Below are 24,968 nucleotides of genomic sequence, written 5' to 3'. Positions count from 1 at the left end.
TGGCAATGAGAGTCCCAGGATGCACGTCTTGAAACAATGAGTCCAAGCCCTGGAACAATGAATTCCTTCAATTTATCACAGAATACAGATACAGTAATCCTACACTATCCCAGTTCTTGCTTTGTTATTCCACCATATTGCAGATTTTTTTATTAGTTGTTACTTTATTTTTTTTTATAGTTTGTCAAATATTTTCACATCCATAGCTTTTGCTTTTTATACCACTGAGCATAATAATGCAAATACATCCTTTTTAAGAACAATTAACTCAAAGAATATATTGAACAATGGCATTGTAATGTAGAACAGTAAATATCTTACATAAATATAAATAAAACACTCAGGCTCTGTTCACAAAAAAATGCACTTGAACATTTGGCACAGATTAACAGACTACACACATTAATGCCTTAACTTGCATTAACTGCCAATCAAATTTTCAGTTTGTTAAGTGCAAAGTATAGCAACATTAATAACCGCACAAGTACGTCAAAGCAACTTGTTTTAAGATTTGTACTACTTTTCAAAAGGTCTTCAGCTTTTCTTTAAACGCTGCTTTTCAACATGTTCAATGGCTACATCTTACACTAGTGAGTAACGCTATACTGTAGTATAGTAGTATATAGTACAGTATATAATGTGAGCAGCCATGCACCATATAACACCGTCGGGCAAAGGGTTCCATAATTGCAAGCTGACAGGAAACATTGTGTTTTTTGTTCCCAGTTAGTTGGGTTGGATAGTTGTATTTGTGTTTAAAATTAGATTGTGTTTTAAATTAGATTTTTGTCACTGAGGTTTTAAGTAGTGTTTTTGTTGCGACTTCATAGAAATTGGTCATACAAGCTCTGTGTGATGGATGGCCGCGTTCATCCGGCTTGAATCCAAAATATTTCCACATCGTCACAGTGGAATTTGGCTTTGGAATTAATTGCATTTATGCCACTCAACCTTCTGGAACTGTGCAGCAACCAGGTCGCCGTCACAAAACTTAGCTTTGAGTACACGAGCGCCCGCATTTCAAAAGTACGCACACAATGAACCAGAGGGAGGGTCCCACCCCACCCAGCACTGTCGCTAATTGGTTTAGAGAACAGATGGGTTTCATGTCCCTGCTTTCAAGTCATTGGCCTTCTGAAACTACTATAAACCACTGAAGTTTAATTCTATTCCAGTTTGTCAAGATGCACATTTTGAGTGTGGTGGGCTGTTAGTCAGCTCAAGCACACCACACACACACACACACACACACACACACACACACACTAAAGCACAGCCAGAACATTTCCTGTGAGTCACATGCACGTTTAAAATAATAATTTAAAAAAAAGAAATAAATCAATTTGTGCACTCTGCCTATATGGAAAAACAGACTTTTAGCAAGACAAAGTTTTGATGCAAAAAAAGGGTCAAGTTTTAATGTCAAGGAAAAGACAACAGCACGATTGTGTCCCTTTCAGCTAATCAATCCAGTTGCAAACAATGAAAGAAACTTGAACCCTGTTTTTGTTTTTTCACAATATAATTACACTCTTCAGCATGATAAAACTGCTACAAGAGGGCTACCTTCTTAGATGCAGAAATATGTTAGCATGTGATGGAATACTTAGTCAACTTCCTCAATGGTTGGGCCAGAGGATCCACCACCAGGAGCAGCACCGCCAGCACCAGGGAATGCACCAGGCATACCTTCTGGCATACCACCTGGCATGCCTCCAGCACTCTGGTAGAGCTTTGTGATGATCGGGTTGCACACTTTCTCCAGTTCCTTCTGCTGGTGTTCATATTCATCCTTTTCAGCAGTCTAAACAAAAACACAATAAAAATGTTGAGTGAACCATCGAAGATGAAACGATTGTTGACACCCCTTTTTTTCCCCCCATGACAATGTGACTAGGAAAACATGTAATGTAACGTATATAAAAAAATAAAAAAATAAAAAATAAAAAAAACAACAACAAAAAATGTACTAACATACATACATACACGCCCATACACAGACTTGTCTCCCATTGAAAATGTATAGCGCATTATGAAGCGTAAAATACGACAACGGAGACCCCGGACTGTTGAACAGCTGAAGCTGTACATCAAGCAAGAACGGGAAATAATTCCACCTACAAAGCTTCAGCAATTAGTGTCCTCAGTTCCCAAACGTTTATTGAATGTTAAAAGAGAGGGTGATGTTACACAGTGATAAACATGACCCTGGTCCCAGTTTTTTGGGAAAGTGTTGCAGCCATAAAATTCTAAGTTAATGATTATTTGCTAAAAACAAAAATGTATCAGTTGGAACATTAAATATCTTGTCTCTGTAGTGTATTCAATTAAACATCCCAACTTCATTGGAATATGGGTTGTAATATTTTGCCAAAATTCTGAAATTATAAATATAAACTTATTTTTAAAAAATGGACAAATTAGACAATTTTTTTTTATTTTCATCAACTAAAACGAGACTTAACCATCACATTTTGAAATGACTCAAATGTGACAAAGTATAATAAGCATTTTTGTCCAAACAACAAACTAAAACTGAACTTAATATGGCTGTCAAAAACACTGGTTAACTTCTCATTGTTAATCAATAAGTTTTATCACATACCTGGTTCTTGTCAAGCCAGCTAATGACCTCATTGCATTTGTCCAATATATTTTTCTTGTCATCATCACTGATTTTCCCAGAAAGCTTTTCATCCTCCACTGTTGATTTCATGTTGAAAGCATAAGATTCCAGGCCATTCTTGGCAGACACCTTGTCACGTTGGACATCATCCTCTTCTTTGTACTTCTCAGCTTCCCGAACCATGCGTTCAATATCGTCCTTACTGAGACGTCCTAAAATTATATCAAAATGTAAAAAGCAGTCAAACCTGTACTTTTACAATTTATATTTTTCGTCAAGTATGTTAAAATTAACACTATACCCTTGTCATTGGTGATTGTGATCTTATTCTCCTTGCCAGTGCTCTTGTCAACTGCAGAGACATTCATGATGCCGTTTGCATCAATATCAAATGTCACTTCAATCTGAGGAACGCCACGAGGTGCTGGAGGGATGCCTGTTAGCTCAAACTTGCCCAACAAGTTATTGTCCTTGGTCATAGCACGCTCACCTTCATATACCTGTTGGCGGGTAGAAGGAGCATTTAACCAGACATGCAAATACCAAAGGGATGAAAAAGGTGACCAAAAAAAGAAAAATATTGTAAGGGTGGAGTCTGGGTGGGGGGGTCCACCGGGCCCCCGCATTGAATCTTTTTGATGTTAACAAACTTAAGCAATCTGGAAGACTCAAAGACTACAATAAGGCAAAAAATAATATTTTTTCAAGTCTTCACGCAGAAACACGTATTTACAGCGCTCGTACATGTTGATGTACAAATTTAAGATTAAAATAAAATTTGCCGCATTTCTTTGCTTTTTTGTTCTGGCCTCCAACTTGAGCCAGGCCAATCTCCACCTGATGCCTGCTTCAAGCTGTGCCACATGAATAGCACCCTCCTCTTTCAGCACTCTCATTCTGCAAAAGAATTGACTAAAATCATTGTCTGTTTCACTTCATTTTTCACTGTCACCAACTTCAAAGGCTAATACCAAATGCATCCTCCAAGAAAATAAGTACAATATTTATTTTTTTTTACTGTCCATTTCTGAATTTGAAGTTAGTTCATTCTGTGTTGTGACATAATCCCTAACATCGCTCTGTAAATTAATACATTTAACATAAGTAAACTAATTAGATCATTTTAGCTGTGTTTGCCAATTAATACAAGATGTACTACCAGATCAACTCTTGTCACCAATGTTGCGTGCTTCGCGGTTCCAATGGGAACACAAACACGGCCACGACCCGCAACACCTCAATGCAAAAAGACAAACGACCAGTGCAACAAATACGACACTGGCTGATATGATGAGCAAAAATATTGCTTAACCGTAAGGATTGCAATAATCGTTCTTGTTGAACTTAAAATTGTCCAAATTCTCAGAATTTCAGTCTCTCAACAGTAACTATTACAAATTATATATTAATTAAAAAAAATACAGCAGAACATCTCTATTATAAGAAGACCAAAACAGGTTGATTATATTTGTGTTTCATCAAAAGACCTTCGCAAACACCTTTTTGGAAAATGATTAAAAAATGCTGCCTATTTTCTGACATGTTATGGATCAAACCAGTAACTGAATTTGGTTCTTGGCCAAAACTGATGAACCCATGGCCGAAAGTCAAAACACCAGGACAAAATACTATGAGAGCTGCCAACTTCCAGAAATTCACTTCCAGAACAATTTGTCTTCGTTTCCATTTTTAAATGTATGTCAATAACATCACCGCGGGACAATTACTGTAGTATATTATGTAAAAGGATAAAAAAAAAAAAATCTATGTACTGGTAAATTTCACAATATTCCCAATACTCTATAACTGAAACACATTTAGCGCCAAACACTTATTAATACGATTTCACAAACTCATCCATTTAGTGCCATTTCAGTTGTATTTTTTTTTAATAATATATTTCACTCTGTTATATTGCAGTCATTTGCTAAAATCATTTAAATTCATTTTTTCCCCACATTAATGTACACCCAGCACCCCGTATTGACAGAAAAAAACAATTGTTGAACTTTTGCAGATTTATTAATAAAGAAAAACTGAAATATCACACAGCCATAAGTTTTCAGACCCTTTGCTGTGACACTCATATTTAATGCTGGTCCTGTCCATTTCTTCTAATGATCCTTGAGATGGTTCTTCACATTCATTGGAGTCCAGCTGTGTTTGATTATACTGATTGGACTTGATAAGGAAAGCCGCACACCTCTCTATAATAAGACCTTGTAGCTCACAATGCATGTCAGAGAAAATGACAATCATGAGGTCAAGGGAAGAGCCTAAAGAGCTCAGAGACAGAATTGTGGCAGAGCACAGATCTGGCCAAGGTTACAAAAAAAACATAACATTCTGCTGCATTGAAGGTCCCTAAGGGCACAGTGGCCTCCATAATCCTTAAATGGGACCATCAGAACCCTTCCTGGAGCTGGCCGTCCGGCCAAATCGAGCGATCGGGGGAGAAGAGCCTTGGTGAGAGAGGTAAAGAAGAACCCAAAGATCACTATGGCTGAGCTCCAGAGATGCAGTTAGGAGATGAGAGAAAGTTCTTGAAAGTCAACCATCACTGCAGCCCTCCACTAGCCAGGGCTTTATGCCAGAGTGGCCCGACAGAAGCCTCTCCTCAGTGCAAGACATGAAAGCCTGCATAGAGTTTTCTAAAAAACACCCAAAGGACTCCAAGATGGTGAGAAATAAGATTATCTGGTCTGATGAGACAAAGATATAACTTGTTGGCCTTAATTCTAAGCTCTATGTGTGGAAAAAGCCAGGTACTGCTCATCACCTGTCCACTACAGTCCCAACAGTGAAGCTGGTGGTGGCAGCATCATGCTGTGGGGTGTTTTTCAGCTGCAGGGACAGGACGACTGGCTGCAATCGAAGGAAAGATGGCAGAGTGGCACGACGGAAGCCTCTCCTCAGTGCAAGACACATGAAAGCCCGCATAGAGTTTTCTAAATAATACCCGAAGGACTCCAAGATGGTGAGAAAGAAGATTATCTGGTCTGATGAGACCAAGATATAACTTCCCAACAGTGAAGCATGGTGGTGGCAGCATCAGGCTGTGGGGTGTTTTTCAGCTGCAGGGACAGGATGACTGGCTGCAATCAAAGGAAAGATTAATGCGGCCAAGCACAGGGATATCCTGGACAAAAACCTTCTCCAGAGTGCTCAGGATCTCATACTGGGCTGAAGGTTCACCTTCCAACAAGACAATGAGCCTAAGCACACAGCTAAAACAACAAAGGAGTGGCTTCAGAATAACTCCATCACTGTTCTTGAATGACCCAGCCAAAGCCCCGACTTAAACCCAATTGAGCATCTCTGCAGAGACCAGAAAATGGCTGTCCACCAACGTTCACCATCCAACCTGACAGAACTGGAGAGGATCTGCAAGGAGGAATGGCAGAGGATCCCCAAATCCAGGTGTGAAAAACCCATTGCATCATTCCCAAAAAGACTCATGGCTGTATTAGCTCAAAAGGGTGCTTCTACTAAATACTGAGCAAAGGGTCTGAATACTTATGGCTGTGTGATATTTTCAGGTTTTCTTTTTGAATAAATTTGCAAAAATTTCAACAATTCAGTTTTTTTTTCTGTCAATATGGGGTGCTCTGTGTACATTAATGTGGAAAAAAATTAAATGATTTTAGCAAATCTCTGCAATATAATAATTTAAAGGGGTCTGAATACTTTCCATACCCCCTGTGTGTGTGTATTGTAACAGAGGGTTTGGCGCAGCGCTACAATAAGTAAGGCTTGGAAAGGATTTTAATGTTAAATCGACACCATATGGCAGCAGTAGCTTTGATTAGAGCTTTGTCAGCACGTCAACGGAAGACCATATCTGGTGAGGACCCATGTGACGTGGTGGAGCGTTGTAGGGGGAGAGACTGTGAGCCACGAGTTAGAGCGAAAAACCATGAATGAATACAGTTTGCTCTCAGTTTTGATTACGCCAAAAAGGATGATGTACCATCGTCATCCCTTTCCCAAAAAAGAAAGGGATAACGCTACGACAATGAACGCAGTGTCGAGCTTTCGAAGGACAAGATCGTGACCAGATCCACTGCCAATTGAGATTCAGCCTGATCTGGAGGTATCCTTATCTGATTCAGACCGATTACAATGAGCCTGATCTGGATGTATCCTTATCTGGGAGCAGCAGCGCGTCCTCTCGTCAGCCCCCAGAAAGTCACCGGAGAGGTAAGAACTTGCTAACTTCAAAGCTAACATCCATAGCCTGAGCGATTACTCCGTTTGACCATTATCTTCATGCAACGTCCACAAATAAGCACAACAGTTTGTCCTACGATACAACACGTTTACAAATCATACACCCTGTAGACAGAAAAACATGGAGCATCGATAGCTAGATTAGATTTTTTTTCCGCCGTTTTATTTCTAGACCGCGCCCAAAAATATTTTCAGACAATGTGGTGTATTGTATTTTTTTTTTTTTAAACCTTTCCTCATCGCACTTCAGCAACAATAAATAGTTTGTGGTAATTGTAAATATTTCTGTAAAGTGCAGTTGGTGCAACCAGCAGCAGATGCACTCACACACCTGCTGACAAGAAAGGTGAAAAAAAGTATTTTTCTCCATTTCTCACACCAGCAATAATGTTTCATTTTTATGCTAATTGTTTATTTTTTTTTATCATTTACAGGAGGTGCATCAAGCAGTGGGGCTGTTCATGGCTCGTCATTTGCTGATTGTGAACCCACTAAACTCCGACACGCACAGAACTGTACATACTTCAAAGTTCTTCATCAATTTGAAAATGCATGTTTTATACTTGTAAATAAACTGTTATTTTGCAATCAAAATACTTCTGTCTCATTTATGTTGTTATTAGTATGAAAACAGATATTTGAGCTTTCATGAAGGCAAAAAAATTTGCATCGAAGTGAAAGGTTTTTTTCTTCTTCTTGGAAACCGGTATTTTCAACTTACCTATGTTCAACTGCTGTTTACTAAAGAACGGTAAAAAGGTAGAAAGGTACTTTTTTTCCTGATGAAAGAAGAGGGTTAAATCTCTCCTTTGGTGGGTTCCATGTTTCTATCGCTATAGGACACAATTTTCTGTAGGCCTCCAAAAATTTGTCAAAGGCACCCGGCTGTCCCAATATCTGAAAAATGGCTGGCACTAAATGAGTTAATAAATGATGCCTTTAATATTTGTTACTTTAATGTATTTATTGGATCAGCCTTGGAATGGCGGACAATTCATTTTCAGCCAAATGTCTTCTCTTGCATGCTCTTTTCATATTTCCTATATCAACTAGACTTTACACCGATCTGAACCGCGCTTGTCGGGATCGGCCGAAAAGTAGCATTTTTTGCTGATCGGCTTTAATGAGTCTCTGCGGTTTAATGAGTCTCTTTCAAACTCCGTCAAAGTTCCCTGCTCAGCCTGAAATACACCTTAAAGTGCTCCTAAAGAAAGCTCTTGAACAAGTTTAACTCAGAGATGCTGCCGTGAAATTTGTATGGAATATTCCAATTACTTTTTTTTTTTTTGCTGTAGTCACCTTCTCCTTGGGTTAAGTTAGGGCTTTTTTAACAAGCTCCCCCTGCCTGCTGTGGTACAGCGCTCCCAACCAATAAAAATTTACTTCACAACAATTTTTCAAAATTAGTCTCAATTTCCATATTTTAAAAATTGTCAAGACCATAACTGGGATTAATAATCATAATTGTTAAATTGTGGCTTCAATGTCATTTTAGTGTTTTTATTACATAAACCTTGTAATGGTGGACGCAGTTGCAGCCTGAATCAAAGTACCACTATGAGATTTCAATGTCATCATCAAAAATATGTCTATGGATTAATTTGCCTTTTCCAATTCTGTTTTCAAAAAAAGCAAGTCTGTTAAACCAGATAAATCAGACAGATCACAAACGCCAAAATTAAAACTATTTTGCAAACAAACAATTCTCTTGCATGCCATTTTACAGTGGGTACGGAAAGTATTCAGACCCTCTTAAATCTTTCACTCTTTTGTACTGCAGCCATTTGCTAAAATCATTTAAGTAAATTTTTTCCACATTAATGTACACACAGCACCCCATATTGACAGAAAAAAAACATAATTGTTGAAATTTTTGCTGATTTATAAAAAAAAGAAAAACTGAAATATCACACAGCCATATGTATTCAGACCCTTTGCTCAGTATTTAGTAGAAGCTAATACAGCCATGAGTCTTTTTGGGAATGATGTAACATGTTTTTCACACCTGGATTTGTGGATCTGGCATTCCTCCTCAGATATCTTCTCCAGTTCTGTCAGGTTGGATGGTGATCATTGGTGGACAAGCCATTTTCAGGTCTCTCCAGAGATGCTCAATTGGGTTTAAGTCAGGGCTCTGGCTGGGCTATTCAAGAACAGTCACAAACTGTTCTGAAGCCACTCCTTCGTTATATTAGCTGTGTGCTTGGGGTCATTGTCTTGTTGGAAGGTGAACCTTCGGCCCAGCCTGAAGTCCTGAGCACTCTGGAGAAGGTTTTCATTCAAGATATCATTGTACTTGGCTGCATTCATCTTTCCTTTGATTGCAACCAGTCATCCTGTCCCTGCAGCTGAAAAACACCCCCACAGCATGATGCTGCCACCACTATGTTTCACTGTTGGGACTGTATTGGACAGGTGATGAGCAGTGCCTGGTTGCCTCCACACATGCCACTTTGAATTAAGGCCAACAATTTCTATATTGATCTCATCAGACCAGATAATCTTATTTCTCACCATCTTGGGAGTCCTTCAGGTGTTTTTTTTTTTTTTAGCAAACTCCATGCGGGATTTCATGTGTCTTGCACTGAGGAGAGGCTACCGAGGGCCACTCTGCCATAAAGCCCTGACAAGTGGAGGGCTGCAGTGATGGTTGACTTTCTCGAACTTTCTCCCATCTCCCTCCTGCATCTCTGGAGCTCAGCCATATTGATCTTTGGGTTCTTCGTTACCTCTCTCACCAAGGTTCTTCTCCCCCGATTGCTCAGTTTGTTTGGCTGGACGGCCAGCCGTAGGAAGGGTTCTGGAAGACACTGTGCTCTTAGGAACCTTAAGTGCAGCAGAAATTGTTTTGTAACCGTGGCCAGATCTGTGCCTTGCCAAAATTCTGTCTCTGAGCTCTTCAGGCAGTTCCTTTGACCTCATGATTCTCATTTGCTCTGACATGCACTATGAGCTGTTAAGATCTTATATAGACTGGACTTGATTAGGAAAGCCACACCCCTATCAGTTTAATCAAACAAAGCTGGACTCCAATGAAGGTTTAGAACCATCTCAAGGATGAATGATCAGAAGAAATGGACAGCACCAGAGTTAAATATGAGTGTCAAGCCAAGGGTCTGAATACTTATGGCTGAGTAATATTTCAGTTTTTCTTTCATAAATCTGCAAAAACCTAAACAATTCCGTTTTTTTTCCTGTCAAAATAGGGTGCTGCGTGTACATTAATGAGGGGGGGGGGGGAAATTATTTTAGTAAATGGCTGCGATATAACAGAGCGAAAAATTTAAGGGGGTCTTAATACTTTCCGTACCCACTGTACATCTGTAGCCACCCAGGAAAAACTATTATTAATTAATTTTATACAGTTGACCAAAAAAATTGGAGAAAAAAACATAAGGAATATGTCTCCGGTAAATGGAGCCGCAACGAACTATATTTACAATACCATCTGACTTTTTCAAAGCTATTGCGAAGTCTGTGCTAGATGATTTGCAGCAAATCAAGTGCTCACTTCAGTCAGGCGTGTTTCCTCAAGCTCTTCAAGTAGCTGCCATTAAGCCTCTTTTAAAAAGTAGAACGCTGGACGCTTCCAATTTAGCAAGCTATAGACATCTCAAATCTCCCTTTCATAGCCAAGATTGTTGAGAAAGTTATTTTTAAATCAACTCAGCAATTTCTTGAACTTAAATGGACTTTTTGACAAATTTCAATCAGTTTCCGAACTCATCACAGTACAGAATATGCTCTTAAAGTGCTAAGTGATATAAGTTTGAATAATGACTCGGGAAAGGCGTCAATTCTGGTCTTGTCTTCTTCAGTGCGGCTTTTGATACGGTAGATCATAATATACTGCGGAACAGGTTGGAAACGTGGGTAAGAAAGGAGTTATTTTGTAACCATTGGAAGTGTTCAATCTCATCGAATGACAATGACATATGGGGTCCCTCAAGGGTCAGTTCTTGGACCCCTCCTGTTCAGCCTGTATATGCTACCCTTGGGTCAAATTCTTCAGAACTTTAATTTTGACTATCATAGCTATGCAGATGACACACAGTTATATCTAGCAATGTCTCGAGATGACTCCAGTTCAATTGAGGTGTTGTGTCACTGTCTAAAACATAACTGGATGAGCCAGCCACTTTCTTCAATTAAACCACAACAAAACAGATCATTGTTTTTGGCAATAAAGAAAAGAGGATTGCTGTTAGTAAATACCTGGAGTCACTCTTTAAAAACCATAGACCAAGTCCTTTGCAGTCCCACATCCTGTCCTTCCCTGTCCTCTTTCATCTTGTCCTATTGGTTAGTTGTTGCATGTCCTCTTCACCCCCGTCCGTAAATAACACAATTTGACTTTGTAACGTTACTCTTAATCAAATATCTAGACTAACAGCCTCTTTATACTCCCGTGCTCACACGGCCGACAACACCCACATTGCATCACGACCGACGAATTGGCTCGTGCGGCCACTGTGTGTATAAAATTGTTGTTGCTGCGCATTAAACCGCCGCGGAGATCATCTCTCGTGATTGGTCCGTTTTAGTCACATGCTGTGATGACTTACTCAGCATGCCCCTTGGGCATACCATCCATGCCGCCGGCTTCTTGATCGATTTTGCAGCATAATTAAACGCATCATCTGCTTATCTAGGTCAATTTGTTCTAGCAGACACTGTTCCATGGTCGCCATTGTTGTTGCTTTGTTCCTTGTTACAGAAAGGAAAGTAAAAACTGCTACCGTAAATGGCCAAAAAAATGCAGCGGAAACTCCACTCTATGGTGTCCTAGCCAATACCAGCCGTAGTGACACCCCCGACTTGGAGGTGAACTGAAGTACATTTTCAAAACTGCACGCGTGGGTTGCGCTCTACACGCGGGACAGCCGCAGTGACGTCTTCTTTTCCTTTCGGCTTGTCCCATTAGGGGTCACCACAGCAAGTCATCCTTTTCCATGTAAGCCTATCTCCTGCATCCTCCTCCCGAACACCAACTGCCATCATGTCTTCCCTCACGACATCCATCAACCTTCTCTTTGGTCTTCCTCTAGCTCTCTTCCCTGGCAGCTCCATCTTCATCATCCTTCTACCAATATACGCACTATTTCTCCTCTGGACGTGTCCAAACCATTAAAGTCTGCTCTCTCTAACTTTGTCTCCAAAACATTAAACCTTAGCTGTCCCTCTGATGAGCTCATTTCTAATTTTATCCAACCTGGTCACTCCGAGAGCGAACCTCAACATCTTCATTTCTGCCACCTCCAAGTCTGCTTCCTGTTGTCTCTTCAGTGCCACTGTCTCTCATCCGTACATCATGGCTGGCCTCACCACTGTTTTATAAACGTGCCCTTCATCCTAGCAGAGAATCTTCTGTCACATAACACACCCGACACCTTCCTCCACCCGTTCCAACCTGCTTGGACCCGTTTCTTCACTTCCTGACCACACACACCATTGCTCTGGACGGTTGACCAAGTATTTAAAGTCCTCCACCCTTGCTATCTCTTGTCCTTGTAGCCTCACTCTTCCCCCACCAACCCTCTCATTCATGCACATATATTCTGTTTTACTTCGGCTAATCTTCATTCCTCTTCTTTCCAGTGCATGCCTCCATCTTTCTAACTGTTCCTCCAGCTGCTCCCTGCTTTCACTGCAGATCACGTCATCTGCAATCATCATGGTCCACGGGGATTCCAGTCTAACCTCATCTGTCAGCCTATCCATCACCACTGCAAAAAGGAAGGAGCGCAGGGCTGATCCCTGATGCAGTCCCACATCCACCTTGAATTCTTCTGTCACACCTCATCACTGTTCTGCTGCCCTCGTAAATATCCTGTAGTATTCTAACGTACTTCTCTGCCACTCCAGACCTCCGCATGCAGTACCACAGTTCCTGTCTGGGTACTCTGTCATAGGCTTTCGCTAGATCTACAAAGACACAATGTAGCTCCTTCTGACCTTCTCTGTACCTTTCCCAACATCCTCAAGGCAAATAATGCATCTGTGGTACGCTTTCTAGTCATGAAACCATACTGTTGCTCGCAAATACTCACTTCTGTCCTGAGTCTAGCCTCCACTACTCTTTCCCATAATTCCATTGTGTGGCTCATCAACTTTATTCCTCTATAGTTCCCACAGCTCTGCACATCACCTTTGTTCATAAAAATGGGCACCAATACACTTCCTCCATTCCTCAGGCATCTTCTCACGCACTAGAATTCTATTGAACAAGCTGTTCAAAAACTCCACAGCCACCTCTCCTTGATGTTTCCATACCGCCACAGGAATGTCATCAGGACCTTCTCTCCTTTCCATTTTTCATTCTCTTTAATGCCTTTCTAACTTCCTCCTTACTAATCATTGCCACTTCCTGGTCCACCACACTTGCCTCTTCTACTCTCCCTTCTCTCTCATTTTCCTCATTCATCAACTCCTCAAAGTATTCTTTCCATCTAGCTAGCACACTGCTGGCACCAGTCAACATGTTTTCATCTCTATCCTTAATCACCCTAACCTGCTGCACATCCTTCCCATCTCTATTCATCTGTCTGGCCAGCCTGTATAGATCCTTTTCTCCTCCTTTAGTGTCCAACCTGCCATACATGTCATCATATGCCTCGTTTGGCCTTCGCCACCTCTGCCTTTGGCCTGTGTTGCATCTCAATGTATTCCTTTTGCCTCTCCTCGGTCCTCTCAGTGTCCCACTTCTTAGCTAACCTTTTTCCTTGTATGATTTCCTGTACTGTGAGGTTCCACCACCAAGTCTCCTTCTCTCCTTTCCTGCCAGAAGATAAACCAAGTACTCTCCTGGCTGCCTCTCTGATCACCTTGGCTGCAGTGGTCCAGTCTTCTGGAAACTCCTCCCCTCCACCGAGAGCCTGTCTCACCTCTTCCCGGAAAGCTGCACAACACTCGTCCTGTCTCAGCTTCCACCACATGGTTCTCTTCTCTGCCTTTGTCTTCCTAATCTTCCTCCCCACCACCAGAGTCATCTTACACACCACCATTTTATGCGGTCTAGCCACACTCTCCCCTACCACTACCTTAAAGTTGGTAACCTCCTTCAGATTACATCGTCTGCACAAGATGTAATCCACCTGCGTGCTTCTACCTCCACTCTTGTATGTCACCCTATGTTCGTGCCTCTTCTGGAAAAAGGTGTTCACTACAGCCATTTTCATCCTTGTTGCAAAGTCTACCACCAACTGTCCCTCCAAATTCCTTTCCTGGATGCCGTACTTGTCCATCACCCCCATTACCTTCACCAACATGTCCATTACAATCTGCACTAATTACGACTGTCTCTCTGTCTGGGATGCTCAGAACTACTTCGTCTAGCTCCTTCCAGAATTTCTCTTTCACCTCTAGGTCACATCCTACCTGTGGGGCATAGCCACTAATCACATTACACATAACACCCTCATCACTCGATCTGATACTCTTTTCACCTCCAAGACATTCTTAGCCAAATCTTTTAAAATAACCCCGACTCCATTTCTCTTCCCATTTACACCATGGTAAAATAATTTAAACCCTGCCCCTAAACTTCTAGCCTTACTGCCTTTCCACCTGGTCTCCTGGACACACAAAAAAAAAAAAAAAAAAAAAAATCAACCTTTCTCCTAATCATCATATTAACCAACTCCCGAGATTTTCCTGTCATAGTCCCAACATTCAAAGTCCCCACATTCAGTTCTAGGCTCTGTGCTTTCCTCTTCTTTCTGAACCCACTTTCCACCTCTTCTTCGACTTTGACCCACAGTAGCTGAAAAAAATTGACGTAGCCGCAGTGACGTAATTTTTTTTTTAATTACAGAAGCTGAAAACATGGTTACGCATGTGACCAATTTGGTCACAGTCTTGATCCCTAAGTCATTTAATTTTTTTCCCCAGTCCTAATCACAATCGCTTAACAAGTGTACATCTGCATAATGAACATTTGACGGCTCTGCTGAAGCACATACAGTGGGTACGGGAAGTATACAGACCCCCTTAAATTTTTCACTCGTTATATTGCAGCCATTTAAGTAAATGTTTTCCTCCTTAAAATGTTCACACAGCACCCCATATTGAAAAAAAACAATTGTTTAAATTTTTGCAGATTTATTAATTTCACAAAGATTTGGTCAGTAGGTCAAAATCTCTCCTGTAAACCAAACTCATATGTACAGTGTACCGCATACACTGTCCATCCCTATAACTGGAATAATCGCAACATTTGAAATTTAGTTTTAAAAAATACATTGATGTACCGACCTGAATGAGCACACCCGGCTGGTTATCAGAGTAAGTGGTGAAGGTCTGAGTCTGCTTTGTAGGAATGGTGGTGTTACGCTTGATCAGGACAGTCATGACACCTCCCGCTGTCTCAATACCCAGAGATAAAGGAGTAACATCAAGTAGGAGCAGGTCCTGGACATTCTCTGACTTGTCACCAGACAAGATGGCAGCCTGGACAGCTGTGAAAAATCAGACATGCAAACACTAAAAGCATGAAGATGATGAAAAAAATTAAAAATAACATTGTTAAGTGGGGATGGGGGGGGGGTCTTGGGGGATCCCTCGGGCCCCCGCAGAGAATTGTTTTGATTTAAACAAATTAAGCAATCCAGAAGACTACAATAAGGCAAAATCTTGAATTTTCTTCACGCATAAAAACATTTACACCGCTCAAATTTAAGATTAAAATTAAATTTGCCTCATTTGTTTGCTTTTTTGTTTTGGCCTCCAACTTGAGCCAGGCCCATCACCTGCACCTGATGCCTGCTTCAAGCTGTGCCACATGAATACCACCCTCCTTTTTAAGCACTCTCATTCTGGAAAAGAATTGACTAAAATCATTGCCTGTTTCACTTCATTATCATCAACTTCAAAGGGTAATCCCAAATGCATCCGACAGGAAAATATTAAGTACAATATTTTTCTGTTTTTATTGGCCATTTCTGAATTTGAAGTTACTTCATTCTGTTTTGTGACATAATCTCTAACATCGCTCTGTCGCTTAATACATTTAACATTAACATCTGTAAACTAATTAGATAATTGTAGGCACGTTTCCTAATTAATACAAGATGTACTAGCGGATCAGCTCTTGTCGCCGATGTTACGTGTGCTTCACGGTTCCGCTGGCACCACAACCAGGGCCACGACCCGGCAGTACCTCAACGCGAAAATACAAAAGACCAGTGCAATAAATACAACACTGGCTGATCTGATGAGCAAATATGTTGCTTAAATGTATGTGTAGCAATAGCGGATATCCGCTCCAAAGGTGGGTAGAGTAGCCAAATATTGTACTCAAGTAAGAGTACTGTTACTTGACAATAATGTGAATACTTGAGTAAGAGTGAAAAGTACACAGCAAAAGAGTGAAAAGTACACAGTGAAATAATTCGAAGTACTGGGTAAATGGCACACACACAAAAATTTTTTTTTTTGCAATTTACTGCACGGTGTTTTCCATAGTGAGCTAAAATATCCACATTTGAGGAGACAATACTACAATGCGTGAAAGCTGTTGCTTTTGTTCGTCTAAATGTAAACAAGAGTAGCGCGCCGTTGTCTTAATGGTAACTCAAAATGGTGCCCATTTAGGCACGATGATCAGCCGGGGAGGCTTATCTAGTGTTATCTATGCCCGGGAAGCCCAATATAAGACTGTGAGGTCATTTGACTTTTTGTTGTTTGGTTGGTGAACTAGACTTAAACGTCACTAACGCTTAAATTAGATTGGTGCAAACAGCGCCCAATGCAGAGGTTGTAGTCTCGTGCACGAAAGAGTTGATAAATAAGCAATAATTGCTCAATAAAAGTGCCGTGCAACATTTAAATAATTGTAACGGAGTAAAAGTACCGTTACCGCTCGCTGCCAGCGTTCAAGGAATACGAAACAGCTTATGACGACGGCAAAGCCCCCCTATCCCCCCAGGAAAAACTCATCGGATCTACAGTGAACCCTCGTTTATCGCGGGAGTTTGGTTCCAGGACTGGACGCAATAAGCGAATTTCCGCAAAGTAGAGACACCATATTGATTTAATTATTTAACGTGTATTTTGACCTTTTAAAACTCTCTCAGTCATATTCATAGGATAATCATATCATAGGATATCACATTATTGAACACTACTTAAAATTGAATTGAACTTGAAGCAAAGTTTAACAGAAACACAAAAGATCACAAACACAGCAGAGCGTAAAATATAACCACGCGAAGTGAAGGCTTGATGCTAAAAGGACGGCGAGACGCAGAAATGGGACAAGCAGAGATGCTGGGCTGTCCCAACAGTCAAAGCGCCAATCGCAGCTGCGACTAGAAAACGTGATGCTGCGATTGGTCGTCTTCTTCCCATGGACCAATAGCAGCCTGTGTACAATGCGCTATGTCACCAAGATGTGATGCTTTGTGTTATGCAAGACACTTTCCTCCCCCCCGCCCCCCCGATTTTTCCTCTTTGTCATGCATGTTTTTTTGCCATTTTATTTTATGCTTGTTTTTTTATTTTTGCACTCGGAAATACTATTTATTATTAATATATTAATGAATTTAAGGGAGAACTTTGGGTGTTCACTTATCTCGATTTTTCTAAAACATTCACAAAATAATGTCCATATAGAAAACTTAAAAACCCCGCGAAGTCGTGAATCCGCGAGAGTCGAACCACAAAGTAGTGAGGGTTCACTGTATACGATTCACGTAAATGGCCTATTTTGAGTTCAAAACTGCAAACTTCGCCAAAAGGAGACTGATTTGCATGTATGGAAAATAGAAATCAATTCGATTTTTGAAACTTTAGAATTGCCTATTTTGTGAGCTACTCTGGATGAAGACACTTACCAGCACCATATGCAACAGCTTCATCTGGGTTGATGCTCTTGTTCAGTTCTTTTCCATTGAAGAAGTCCTGCAACAGCTTTTGGATCTTGGGGATGCGAGTGGAGCCACCAACCAAGACAATGTCATGAATCAGCCCTTTGTCCATCTTGGCATCACGTAGTGATTTTTCCACTGGATCCAAGGTGCCCCGAAAGAGGTCAGCATTGAGTTCCTCAAAGCGAGCTCTGGTGATGGAGGTGTAGAAATCAACTCCCTCATACAGAGAGTCAATTTCGATGCTTGCCTGAGTGCTGGAAGACAAGGTGCGCTTTGCCCTCTCGCATGCTGTGCGAAGACGACGGACAGCTCTCTTGTTGTCACTGATGTCTTTCTTGTACTTGCGCTTAAACTCTGCAATGAAGTGGTTGACCATGCGGTTGTCAAAATCTTCTCCACCAAGATGAGTATCACCAGCAGTGGACTTGACCTCAAAGATTCCATCTTCAATGGTCAAAATTGACACGTCAAAGGTGCCACCACCAAGATCAAATATGAGCACATTCCTCTCTGCACCAACCTGAAAATGTAACATTGTACAATGCAATTTTTTACAACAGTAAGAAACTGATAAGCCTTAAAATAAATAAATAGACAAATAAAAATTCCAAGCTGTGAGACTTCGAACTTACTTTTTTGTCCAATCCATAGGCTATAGCAGCTGCAGTTGGTTCATTGATAATACGCAAGACATTGAGACCAGAGATTGTTCCCGCATCCTTTGTAGCCTGGCGCTGGGAGTCGTTGAAGTAGGCAGGTACCGTGATTACAGCATTGTTGACAGACTGCAAACAAAGCAAATACAATTCAAATCACAAAGTCTTTGTAAAAACTGATCATTAAATCCTTACTTTTCCAAGATAGGCTTCAGCAATCTCCTTCATCTTTGTCAGCACCATTGAGGAGATCTCTTCTGGGTAGAAGGACTTCGTCTCACCCTTGTATTCAACTTGAACCTTTGGGCGAGTGTTGTCATCAACTACAATAAATGGCCAGTGTTTCATATCGGATTGTACAACTGACTCATCAAACCTCCGGCCAATTAATCGCTTGGCATCTGTAGAAACATGAAAGGTTATCAGCAGAGGTGGGTAGAGTAGCCAAATATTGTACTCAAGTACAACCCCAATTCCAATGAAGTTGGGACATTGGTGTTAAACAATTAAAAACAGAATACAATGATTTGCAAATCATGTTCAACCTATATTTAATAGAATACACTACAAAGACAAGATATTTATTTAATGTTCAAACTGACAAAACTATTGTTTTTAGTAAATCATTAACTTAGAATTTTATGGCTGCAACACGTTCCCAAAAAGCTGGGAAGACTGAGAAAGTTAAGGAATGCTCATCAAACACCTGTTTCCCACAGGTGAACAGGCTAATTGGGAACAGGTGGGTGCCATGATTGGGTATAAAGGGAGCCTCCCTGAATTGCTCAGCCATTCACAAGCAAAGATGGGGCGAGGTTCACCTCTTTGTGAACAAGTGCGTGAGAAAATAGTCAAAGAGTTTAAAGACAATGTTCCCCAACGTACAATTGCAAGGAATTTAGGGATTTCATCATCTACGGTCCATATCATCAGAAGGTTTAGGGAATCTGGAGAAATCACTGCATGTAAGCAGCAAGGCCGAAAACCAACTTTGAATGCCCATGACCTTTGATCCCTCAGGCGGCACTGCATCATTAACCTATAATTTGTAAAGGATATCAGCACATGGGCTCAGGAACACGTCAGAAAACCAAAGGATATCAGCACATGGGCTCAGTCAGGAACACGTCAGAAAACCAATGTCAGTAAATACAGTTCGGCGCTACATCTGTAAGTGCAACTTGAAACTCTACTATGCAAAGCAAGAGCCATTTATCAACAACACCCAGAAACGCCGTCGGCTTCTCTGGGCCCAAGCTCATCTAAGATGGACTGATGCAAAGTGGAAAAGTGTTATGTGATCCGACGAGTCCACATTTCAAATAGTTTTGGGAAATTGTGGATGTAGTTTCCTACGGGCCAAAGAGGAAAAGAACCATCCGGACTGTTATGGCCACAAAGTTCAAAAGCCAGCATCTGTGATGGTAACACAGTAACACAGTAGTGCCTAAAATCATTGTCTGTTTCACGTCATTTTTCATCATTACCTACTTCAAAGGCTAATCCCAAATGCATCCTCCAGGAAAATATTACGGAAAGTATTTTTTGTGTGCCATTTCTCAATTTGAAATTAGTTCATTCTGTGTTGTGACATAACCCCTGTAACACCGCTCCGTCGCTTAATACATTTAACATCCGTAAACTAATTAGATAATTGTAGGAGTGTTTCCTAATTAATACAAGATGTACTAGCTGGGACCACAACCACAACACGAAAATACAAAAGACCAGTGCAACAAATGCGACACTGGCTGATCTGATGAGCAAAAAATGTTGCTACCCTTACGTTAAGGGTAGCAATAGAGGATGGCCGCTCCAGGTGGGTAGGGTAGCCAAATATTGTACTCAAGTAAGAGTACTGTTACTTGATGATCATGTGACACAAGTAAAAAGTAGTCCTCCCAAAAAAATACTTGAGTACAAGTACATAACTTATGATTAAAAAAATAATACAATGTTTTTACTGCAAGGTGTTTTCTCAAGTTATAAGGGGGCTGAAATATCCACGTTTGGGCAGATAGTGCCAGACAAATGCAACAATACAAGCTGTTGTTTTTGTTCATCTTAATGTAAATAGGAGTAGGCGCTGTTGGCTTCATGGTAACGCCGACGTTCTCAAAATGGCCGCCACGTAGGCACGACAATCAGCCAGGCTGGCTTATAATGTTAATACCTATGCCCAGGAAGCCCAACAGAAGACATTGTGTGAGGTCATGTGACTTTGTGTCATTAGATTGGTGAACTAGACTTAAATGTCTAGAAGGGCCAGGCAAAACATTTAATTTTTTAATGGGATTCAAATTAAACTGTCAAGCATTTCAGAAAAGCATTATCATTAAACAAAACAAACCATAAAGAAATTAATGATTGTTGTTCAGTCATATTAAAAAAAAAAAAAAAAAAAAAAAAACTTTCACAAATTCTGCCAGGGTATGTAAACTTATGAGCACAACTGTACGGATATGCAGTCATACGTAGCAGTCATATTGGAATGAAAGTGTAGGCTACACCTTTTGGTGGTGTATTAGAATTAAAGTGTACACCTTTCTCATAACCACTAGATGTGGTGGCATACATTTATAAAATGTGCAAGTTTTTTCACTTTCCCCTATACCAACGGATAAGGCGCACTATTGACTTTTGACATTTTTTTTTTAACAGTAAACAGACTGCTTTCATGGAGGCCTGCAGAAACCTGAATATTTACTGCTTCGGTGCTGAGATCAGGGGATTTTCACAGTTCCAAGTGCAACAATGGCTCTAAAACACAACTACAGTTATACCTTACTTACCAAAGACTGTATTGGTGGGGTTCATTGCAACCTGGTTCTTCGCTGCATCACCTATCAGCCTCTCAGTATCTGTGAAGGCCACATAGCTAGGTGTTGTCCTGTTGCCTTGGTCATTGGCAATAATTTCAACTTTTCCATGCTGGAAGACACCAACACAGGAGTAGGTGGTCCCCAGATCAATACCAACTGCTGGTCCTTTCGACATACTTGGTCTGTTCCTCTGGAAAATAAATGCAAGCACATGAAATTGTTTTTAAGCAATTAAAAAATAAAATATATAAAAACCTCAATATGTTTCAAAAGAACAGATTGTGCATCATCATCCATCTAGAATGTAGCAGCAGTGAGGTAAAACAATGGCGGCAACATACTAAAGTACGAAGTGAATATCAAGGTTGGGAAGATTAATGTAGTTGGTTACAAGTTACCCTGTTGAAAATGTAACGGTGCAACTCAATTACTTTCTCAAAGTAGTTTCTGTCTCATTACCTTTTTAATTTGAAATTAATGCCTCAACATGACCCTTGGATGTTTCATCTTTAAAAAAAAGTGGATTAAAAACATTATTTTCGAGTTAATCGTGTTCTTGGAGGGTAGGTTAATTGAAGACTCTTAAATTTTAAGTGGGTGTGAATGAGAGTGTGAATGGTTGTCTGTCTATATGTGCCATGCGATTTGATGGAGACCAGTTCCGGGTGTACACCACCTCTCGCCCAGAGTCAGCTCCAGGCGCACCCACGACCCCAGTGAGGAAAAGCGGTACAGAAAATGGATCGATTGCTCATGTGTTCTTTACATTAAAACAAAATTGACTGACAACAAACGATAAAATTTACACTTTCTCTCACTACTTTAATGGACTACAATAGCAAATGTTGTAATTATGTAATCTAGTTACATGTAATTAGTAACTCCCCAATCTTGACATTGGCAGGTTCATACACAAAGGCAGGTTACCAATTTACTGATGTAATTTGAGGTCATCACAAGGTTCATAATCTCAATAGTCAAAGATAAGAATTGCATTTGTGAACTAGAACTAACAAATCATTTCGAGCTCGCCTAAGCACATGCAAAATGAGACGTACAGTACAAAATGGTGACCACGATGCTAGGATGTCATTATCTATGTTCGACAAGACTGCGCGTATGTTAATGTAAATAAAATGAGCAGGTAGCTTTAAAATATTCGACATGAAACATCCATTTATACTCTGAATGTTGTTTAAATGTTTGTCTCAACTCCACAGCAGAATGTAAGTGGCCGTTAGCTTGATTCGATTCCAGAACGTTCCCGAATGTCTTGCATCCCCCGCCCCCACCCACCCATTAATCTCCGGTCATGAGCCAATGCCATTTCGATTTTTAAAGAATTAAACACTACACAGGAAAACAACACTAAGAACATGAAATATCAATGTAATGTAGTTATGTAAGCGTAATTCAATCGGATTTATACAACAGTCACAAGCGACAAAACATGCAAAACGTTAACATAAAATGTTGGGATTAATGGAAAAAATACAGAAGAAACATCCATGCGTGACTAACCAAAGCAGTTAATCTGGTATAATTTTGAAAGGTGGGGAGGTCGAAGGGAAAGATGCGCAGAGACAACTTGTCCTTTGTATGGAAGCAGGAAAGGGAAGTACAAGTGTACTGACCGTTATTTATTACGGTCAAAGCATCCAATCACACGCAACGTTTTCTGTGCGTAATCAACGTACAGCCAATGGGCATTCTTCTGACGCGATACGTTAGAGTGACCGCATTCTATATGACGTATGTGTTCGCACACGAACGTAAACCGCTAGGCTTTAACCAATAGTCGGCAATTTCGAGAATATTCTATGCCATAGAATGCGACAAAAACAGCGTAAAAAAGTTTCGAGGTTTTACATGGGTAAGGGATCTTAACAAAGCTGACTAATCAGAAAATCAGAATTATAACCAAGGGCGATTCTCGAATCAGAGGTTTAGGGGTGCTGAGCTCCATGTAAGGCAAGATGAATTTAACTCCATCCATCCATCCATTTTCTGAGCCGCTTCTCCCCACCAGGGTCGCCGGCGCCCTGTAGCCCATCCCAGCTCCCATCGGGCAGGAGGCTGGGCACACCCTGAACTGGTTGCCAGCCAATCGCAGGGCACATATAAACAAACAACTATTCGCACTCACATTCACACCTACGGGAAATTTAGAGTTGTCGCTTAACCTACCATGCATGTTTTTGTGATGTGGGAGGAAACCAGAGTGCCCGGAGAAAACCCACGCAGGGACGCTGAGAACATGCAAACTCCACACAGGCGGGGCCCGGGGATTGAACCCCGGTCCTCAAATCTGTGAAGCTGACGCTCTAACCAGTCGTACACCATGCCGCCTGAATTTAACTCAACTATAAAATATGATAAAGGTTATTTACATGTTGAGCCACAGCAAAAGAGGAATGGATTGGATTTGTAAAAGAAACATTCTAAACCTACTAATTACTGGGGAAAGACAACCTATTTTGATACATACATGTTAATAAGAATATTACTAATATTTTCATAATACCTTTATATCAAAATAGACTAAAAATCGTTGAATAGAGAGGAGTGTTACACAAATAAAATGATCCCTAGTTTGTAAGAATCGGATGACGATTAGTTTTTATGCCACGTTATATGTCAAAAATTTGCCAACATTTTCTGCCCAGAAATCAATGTAAATAATTAGGAAACCTGTGACTGAAACCTTGACTCTTTTAAAGGAAAACACCCGTTTGTTTCTTATTGAGATAAAAATGTGATGTTTAAACTGGCCATTTTCAGATTTTTCAATGGCGTCAGCTCGAGCCTTCTCATTTTTAGGGTCAAACTGAGCAATTGCATCGCAGGAATGATTTCAAACTTCACAGTCAACAATAATAACTAGATCTGCGAGCAGCTATAATCGGGCCCTCGCACCCCAGCCACGTTGGGGCACTGGCAGTTTGAGTTCCTGGCACGTTGGGGTATTGGCACGATGAAGGGCCGCAAATTGCCCCCTGGCAGTAGGTTGGACACCACGCTGTAGGACATATGCAAAGTTATGGCCCATACTGAGTAAATGTTGGCCACACAAAAATGGAGTATGACCCGCAAATGGCCCCCAGGCCATAGGTTGACACCACTGCTGCAGGACAAGTGCAAAAGTATGACCCATGCAAATGTTGCAAAATGGTCTGGGCGCACAAAATGGGAGGACCGGCTGCAAATGACCCATGGGCCATAGGTTGAACACCACTGCTGCCAGAAACGCAAAGCCGTGTATCAAGTTATATTGAAAAAAGGCGGGCCATATAAAAATGGGGGATGGCAGCTAAATGGCCCACAGGCCATAGGTAGGACACCACTGCTGTTGGACAAGTGCAGACAAAGCCTTCTCAAAGGTTACATTGAGAAAATGCAGGTCACACAATAATGGGTGATGGCCCCAAAATGGCACCCAGGCCATAGGTTGGACACCACTGCTGTTGGACAAGTGCAAAGCCTTTTCAAAGGTTTATCTGAGTAAATGCAGGTGCTGAAAGAAGATAATGAACTCTTATGCCTACTACACTACTGTATGTATTGTCAGAAATGATGGTTGGACTTTTAACTACTGTGAATGTTACATGTAAAAGGCCGTAGATCATTCTGTAAAGAAGTCTTTGTTGCATGGGTTCGTGGGCGTAGGTGCAACGTAGCGCAAAGAGGTCTTTCATGAACTGTCACCATGTTCGGTTTTCGGCGACCTCAGAAAAGCTACGGTTGAAGAGCCGCCACTGGCAAATAG

The 24,968-nt window shown here is 40.9% G+C and overlaps 1 protein-coding gene across 1 annotated transcript; it reads right to left on the bottom strand.

Annotated features, from left to right (window-relative positions):
- Nucleotides 1-1,390: 1,390 nt before the first annotated feature.
- On the bottom strand, nucleotides 1,391-22,833 carry hspa8 (heat shock protein 8). The gene is given in 10 exon segments (XM_061703351.1): nucleotides 1,391-1,698; nucleotides 1,700-1,804; nucleotides 2,606-2,838; nucleotides 2,928-3,126; nucleotides 15,110-15,312; nucleotides 17,689-18,244; nucleotides 18,357-18,509; nucleotides 18,576-18,781; nucleotides 21,173-21,392; nucleotides 22,724-22,833. Coding segments are annotated over 9 exon segments (1,971 nt in total). The 5' UTR covers nucleotides 21,378-21,392; nucleotides 22,724-22,833; the 3' UTR covers nucleotides 1,391-1,587.
- Between the last annotated feature and the right edge of the window lie 2,135 nt (nucleotides 22,834-24,968).

This window comes from Phycodurus eques, chromosome 17 (genome assembly GCF_024500275.1).
Source record: "Phycodurus eques isolate BA_2022a chromosome 17, UOR_Pequ_1.1, whole genome shotgun sequence".
Lineage (NCBI taxonomy): Eukaryota > Metazoa > Chordata > Actinopteri > Syngnathiformes > Syngnathidae > Phycodurus > Phycodurus eques.
This window is presented reverse-complemented; position numbering and strand designations above follow the sequence as displayed.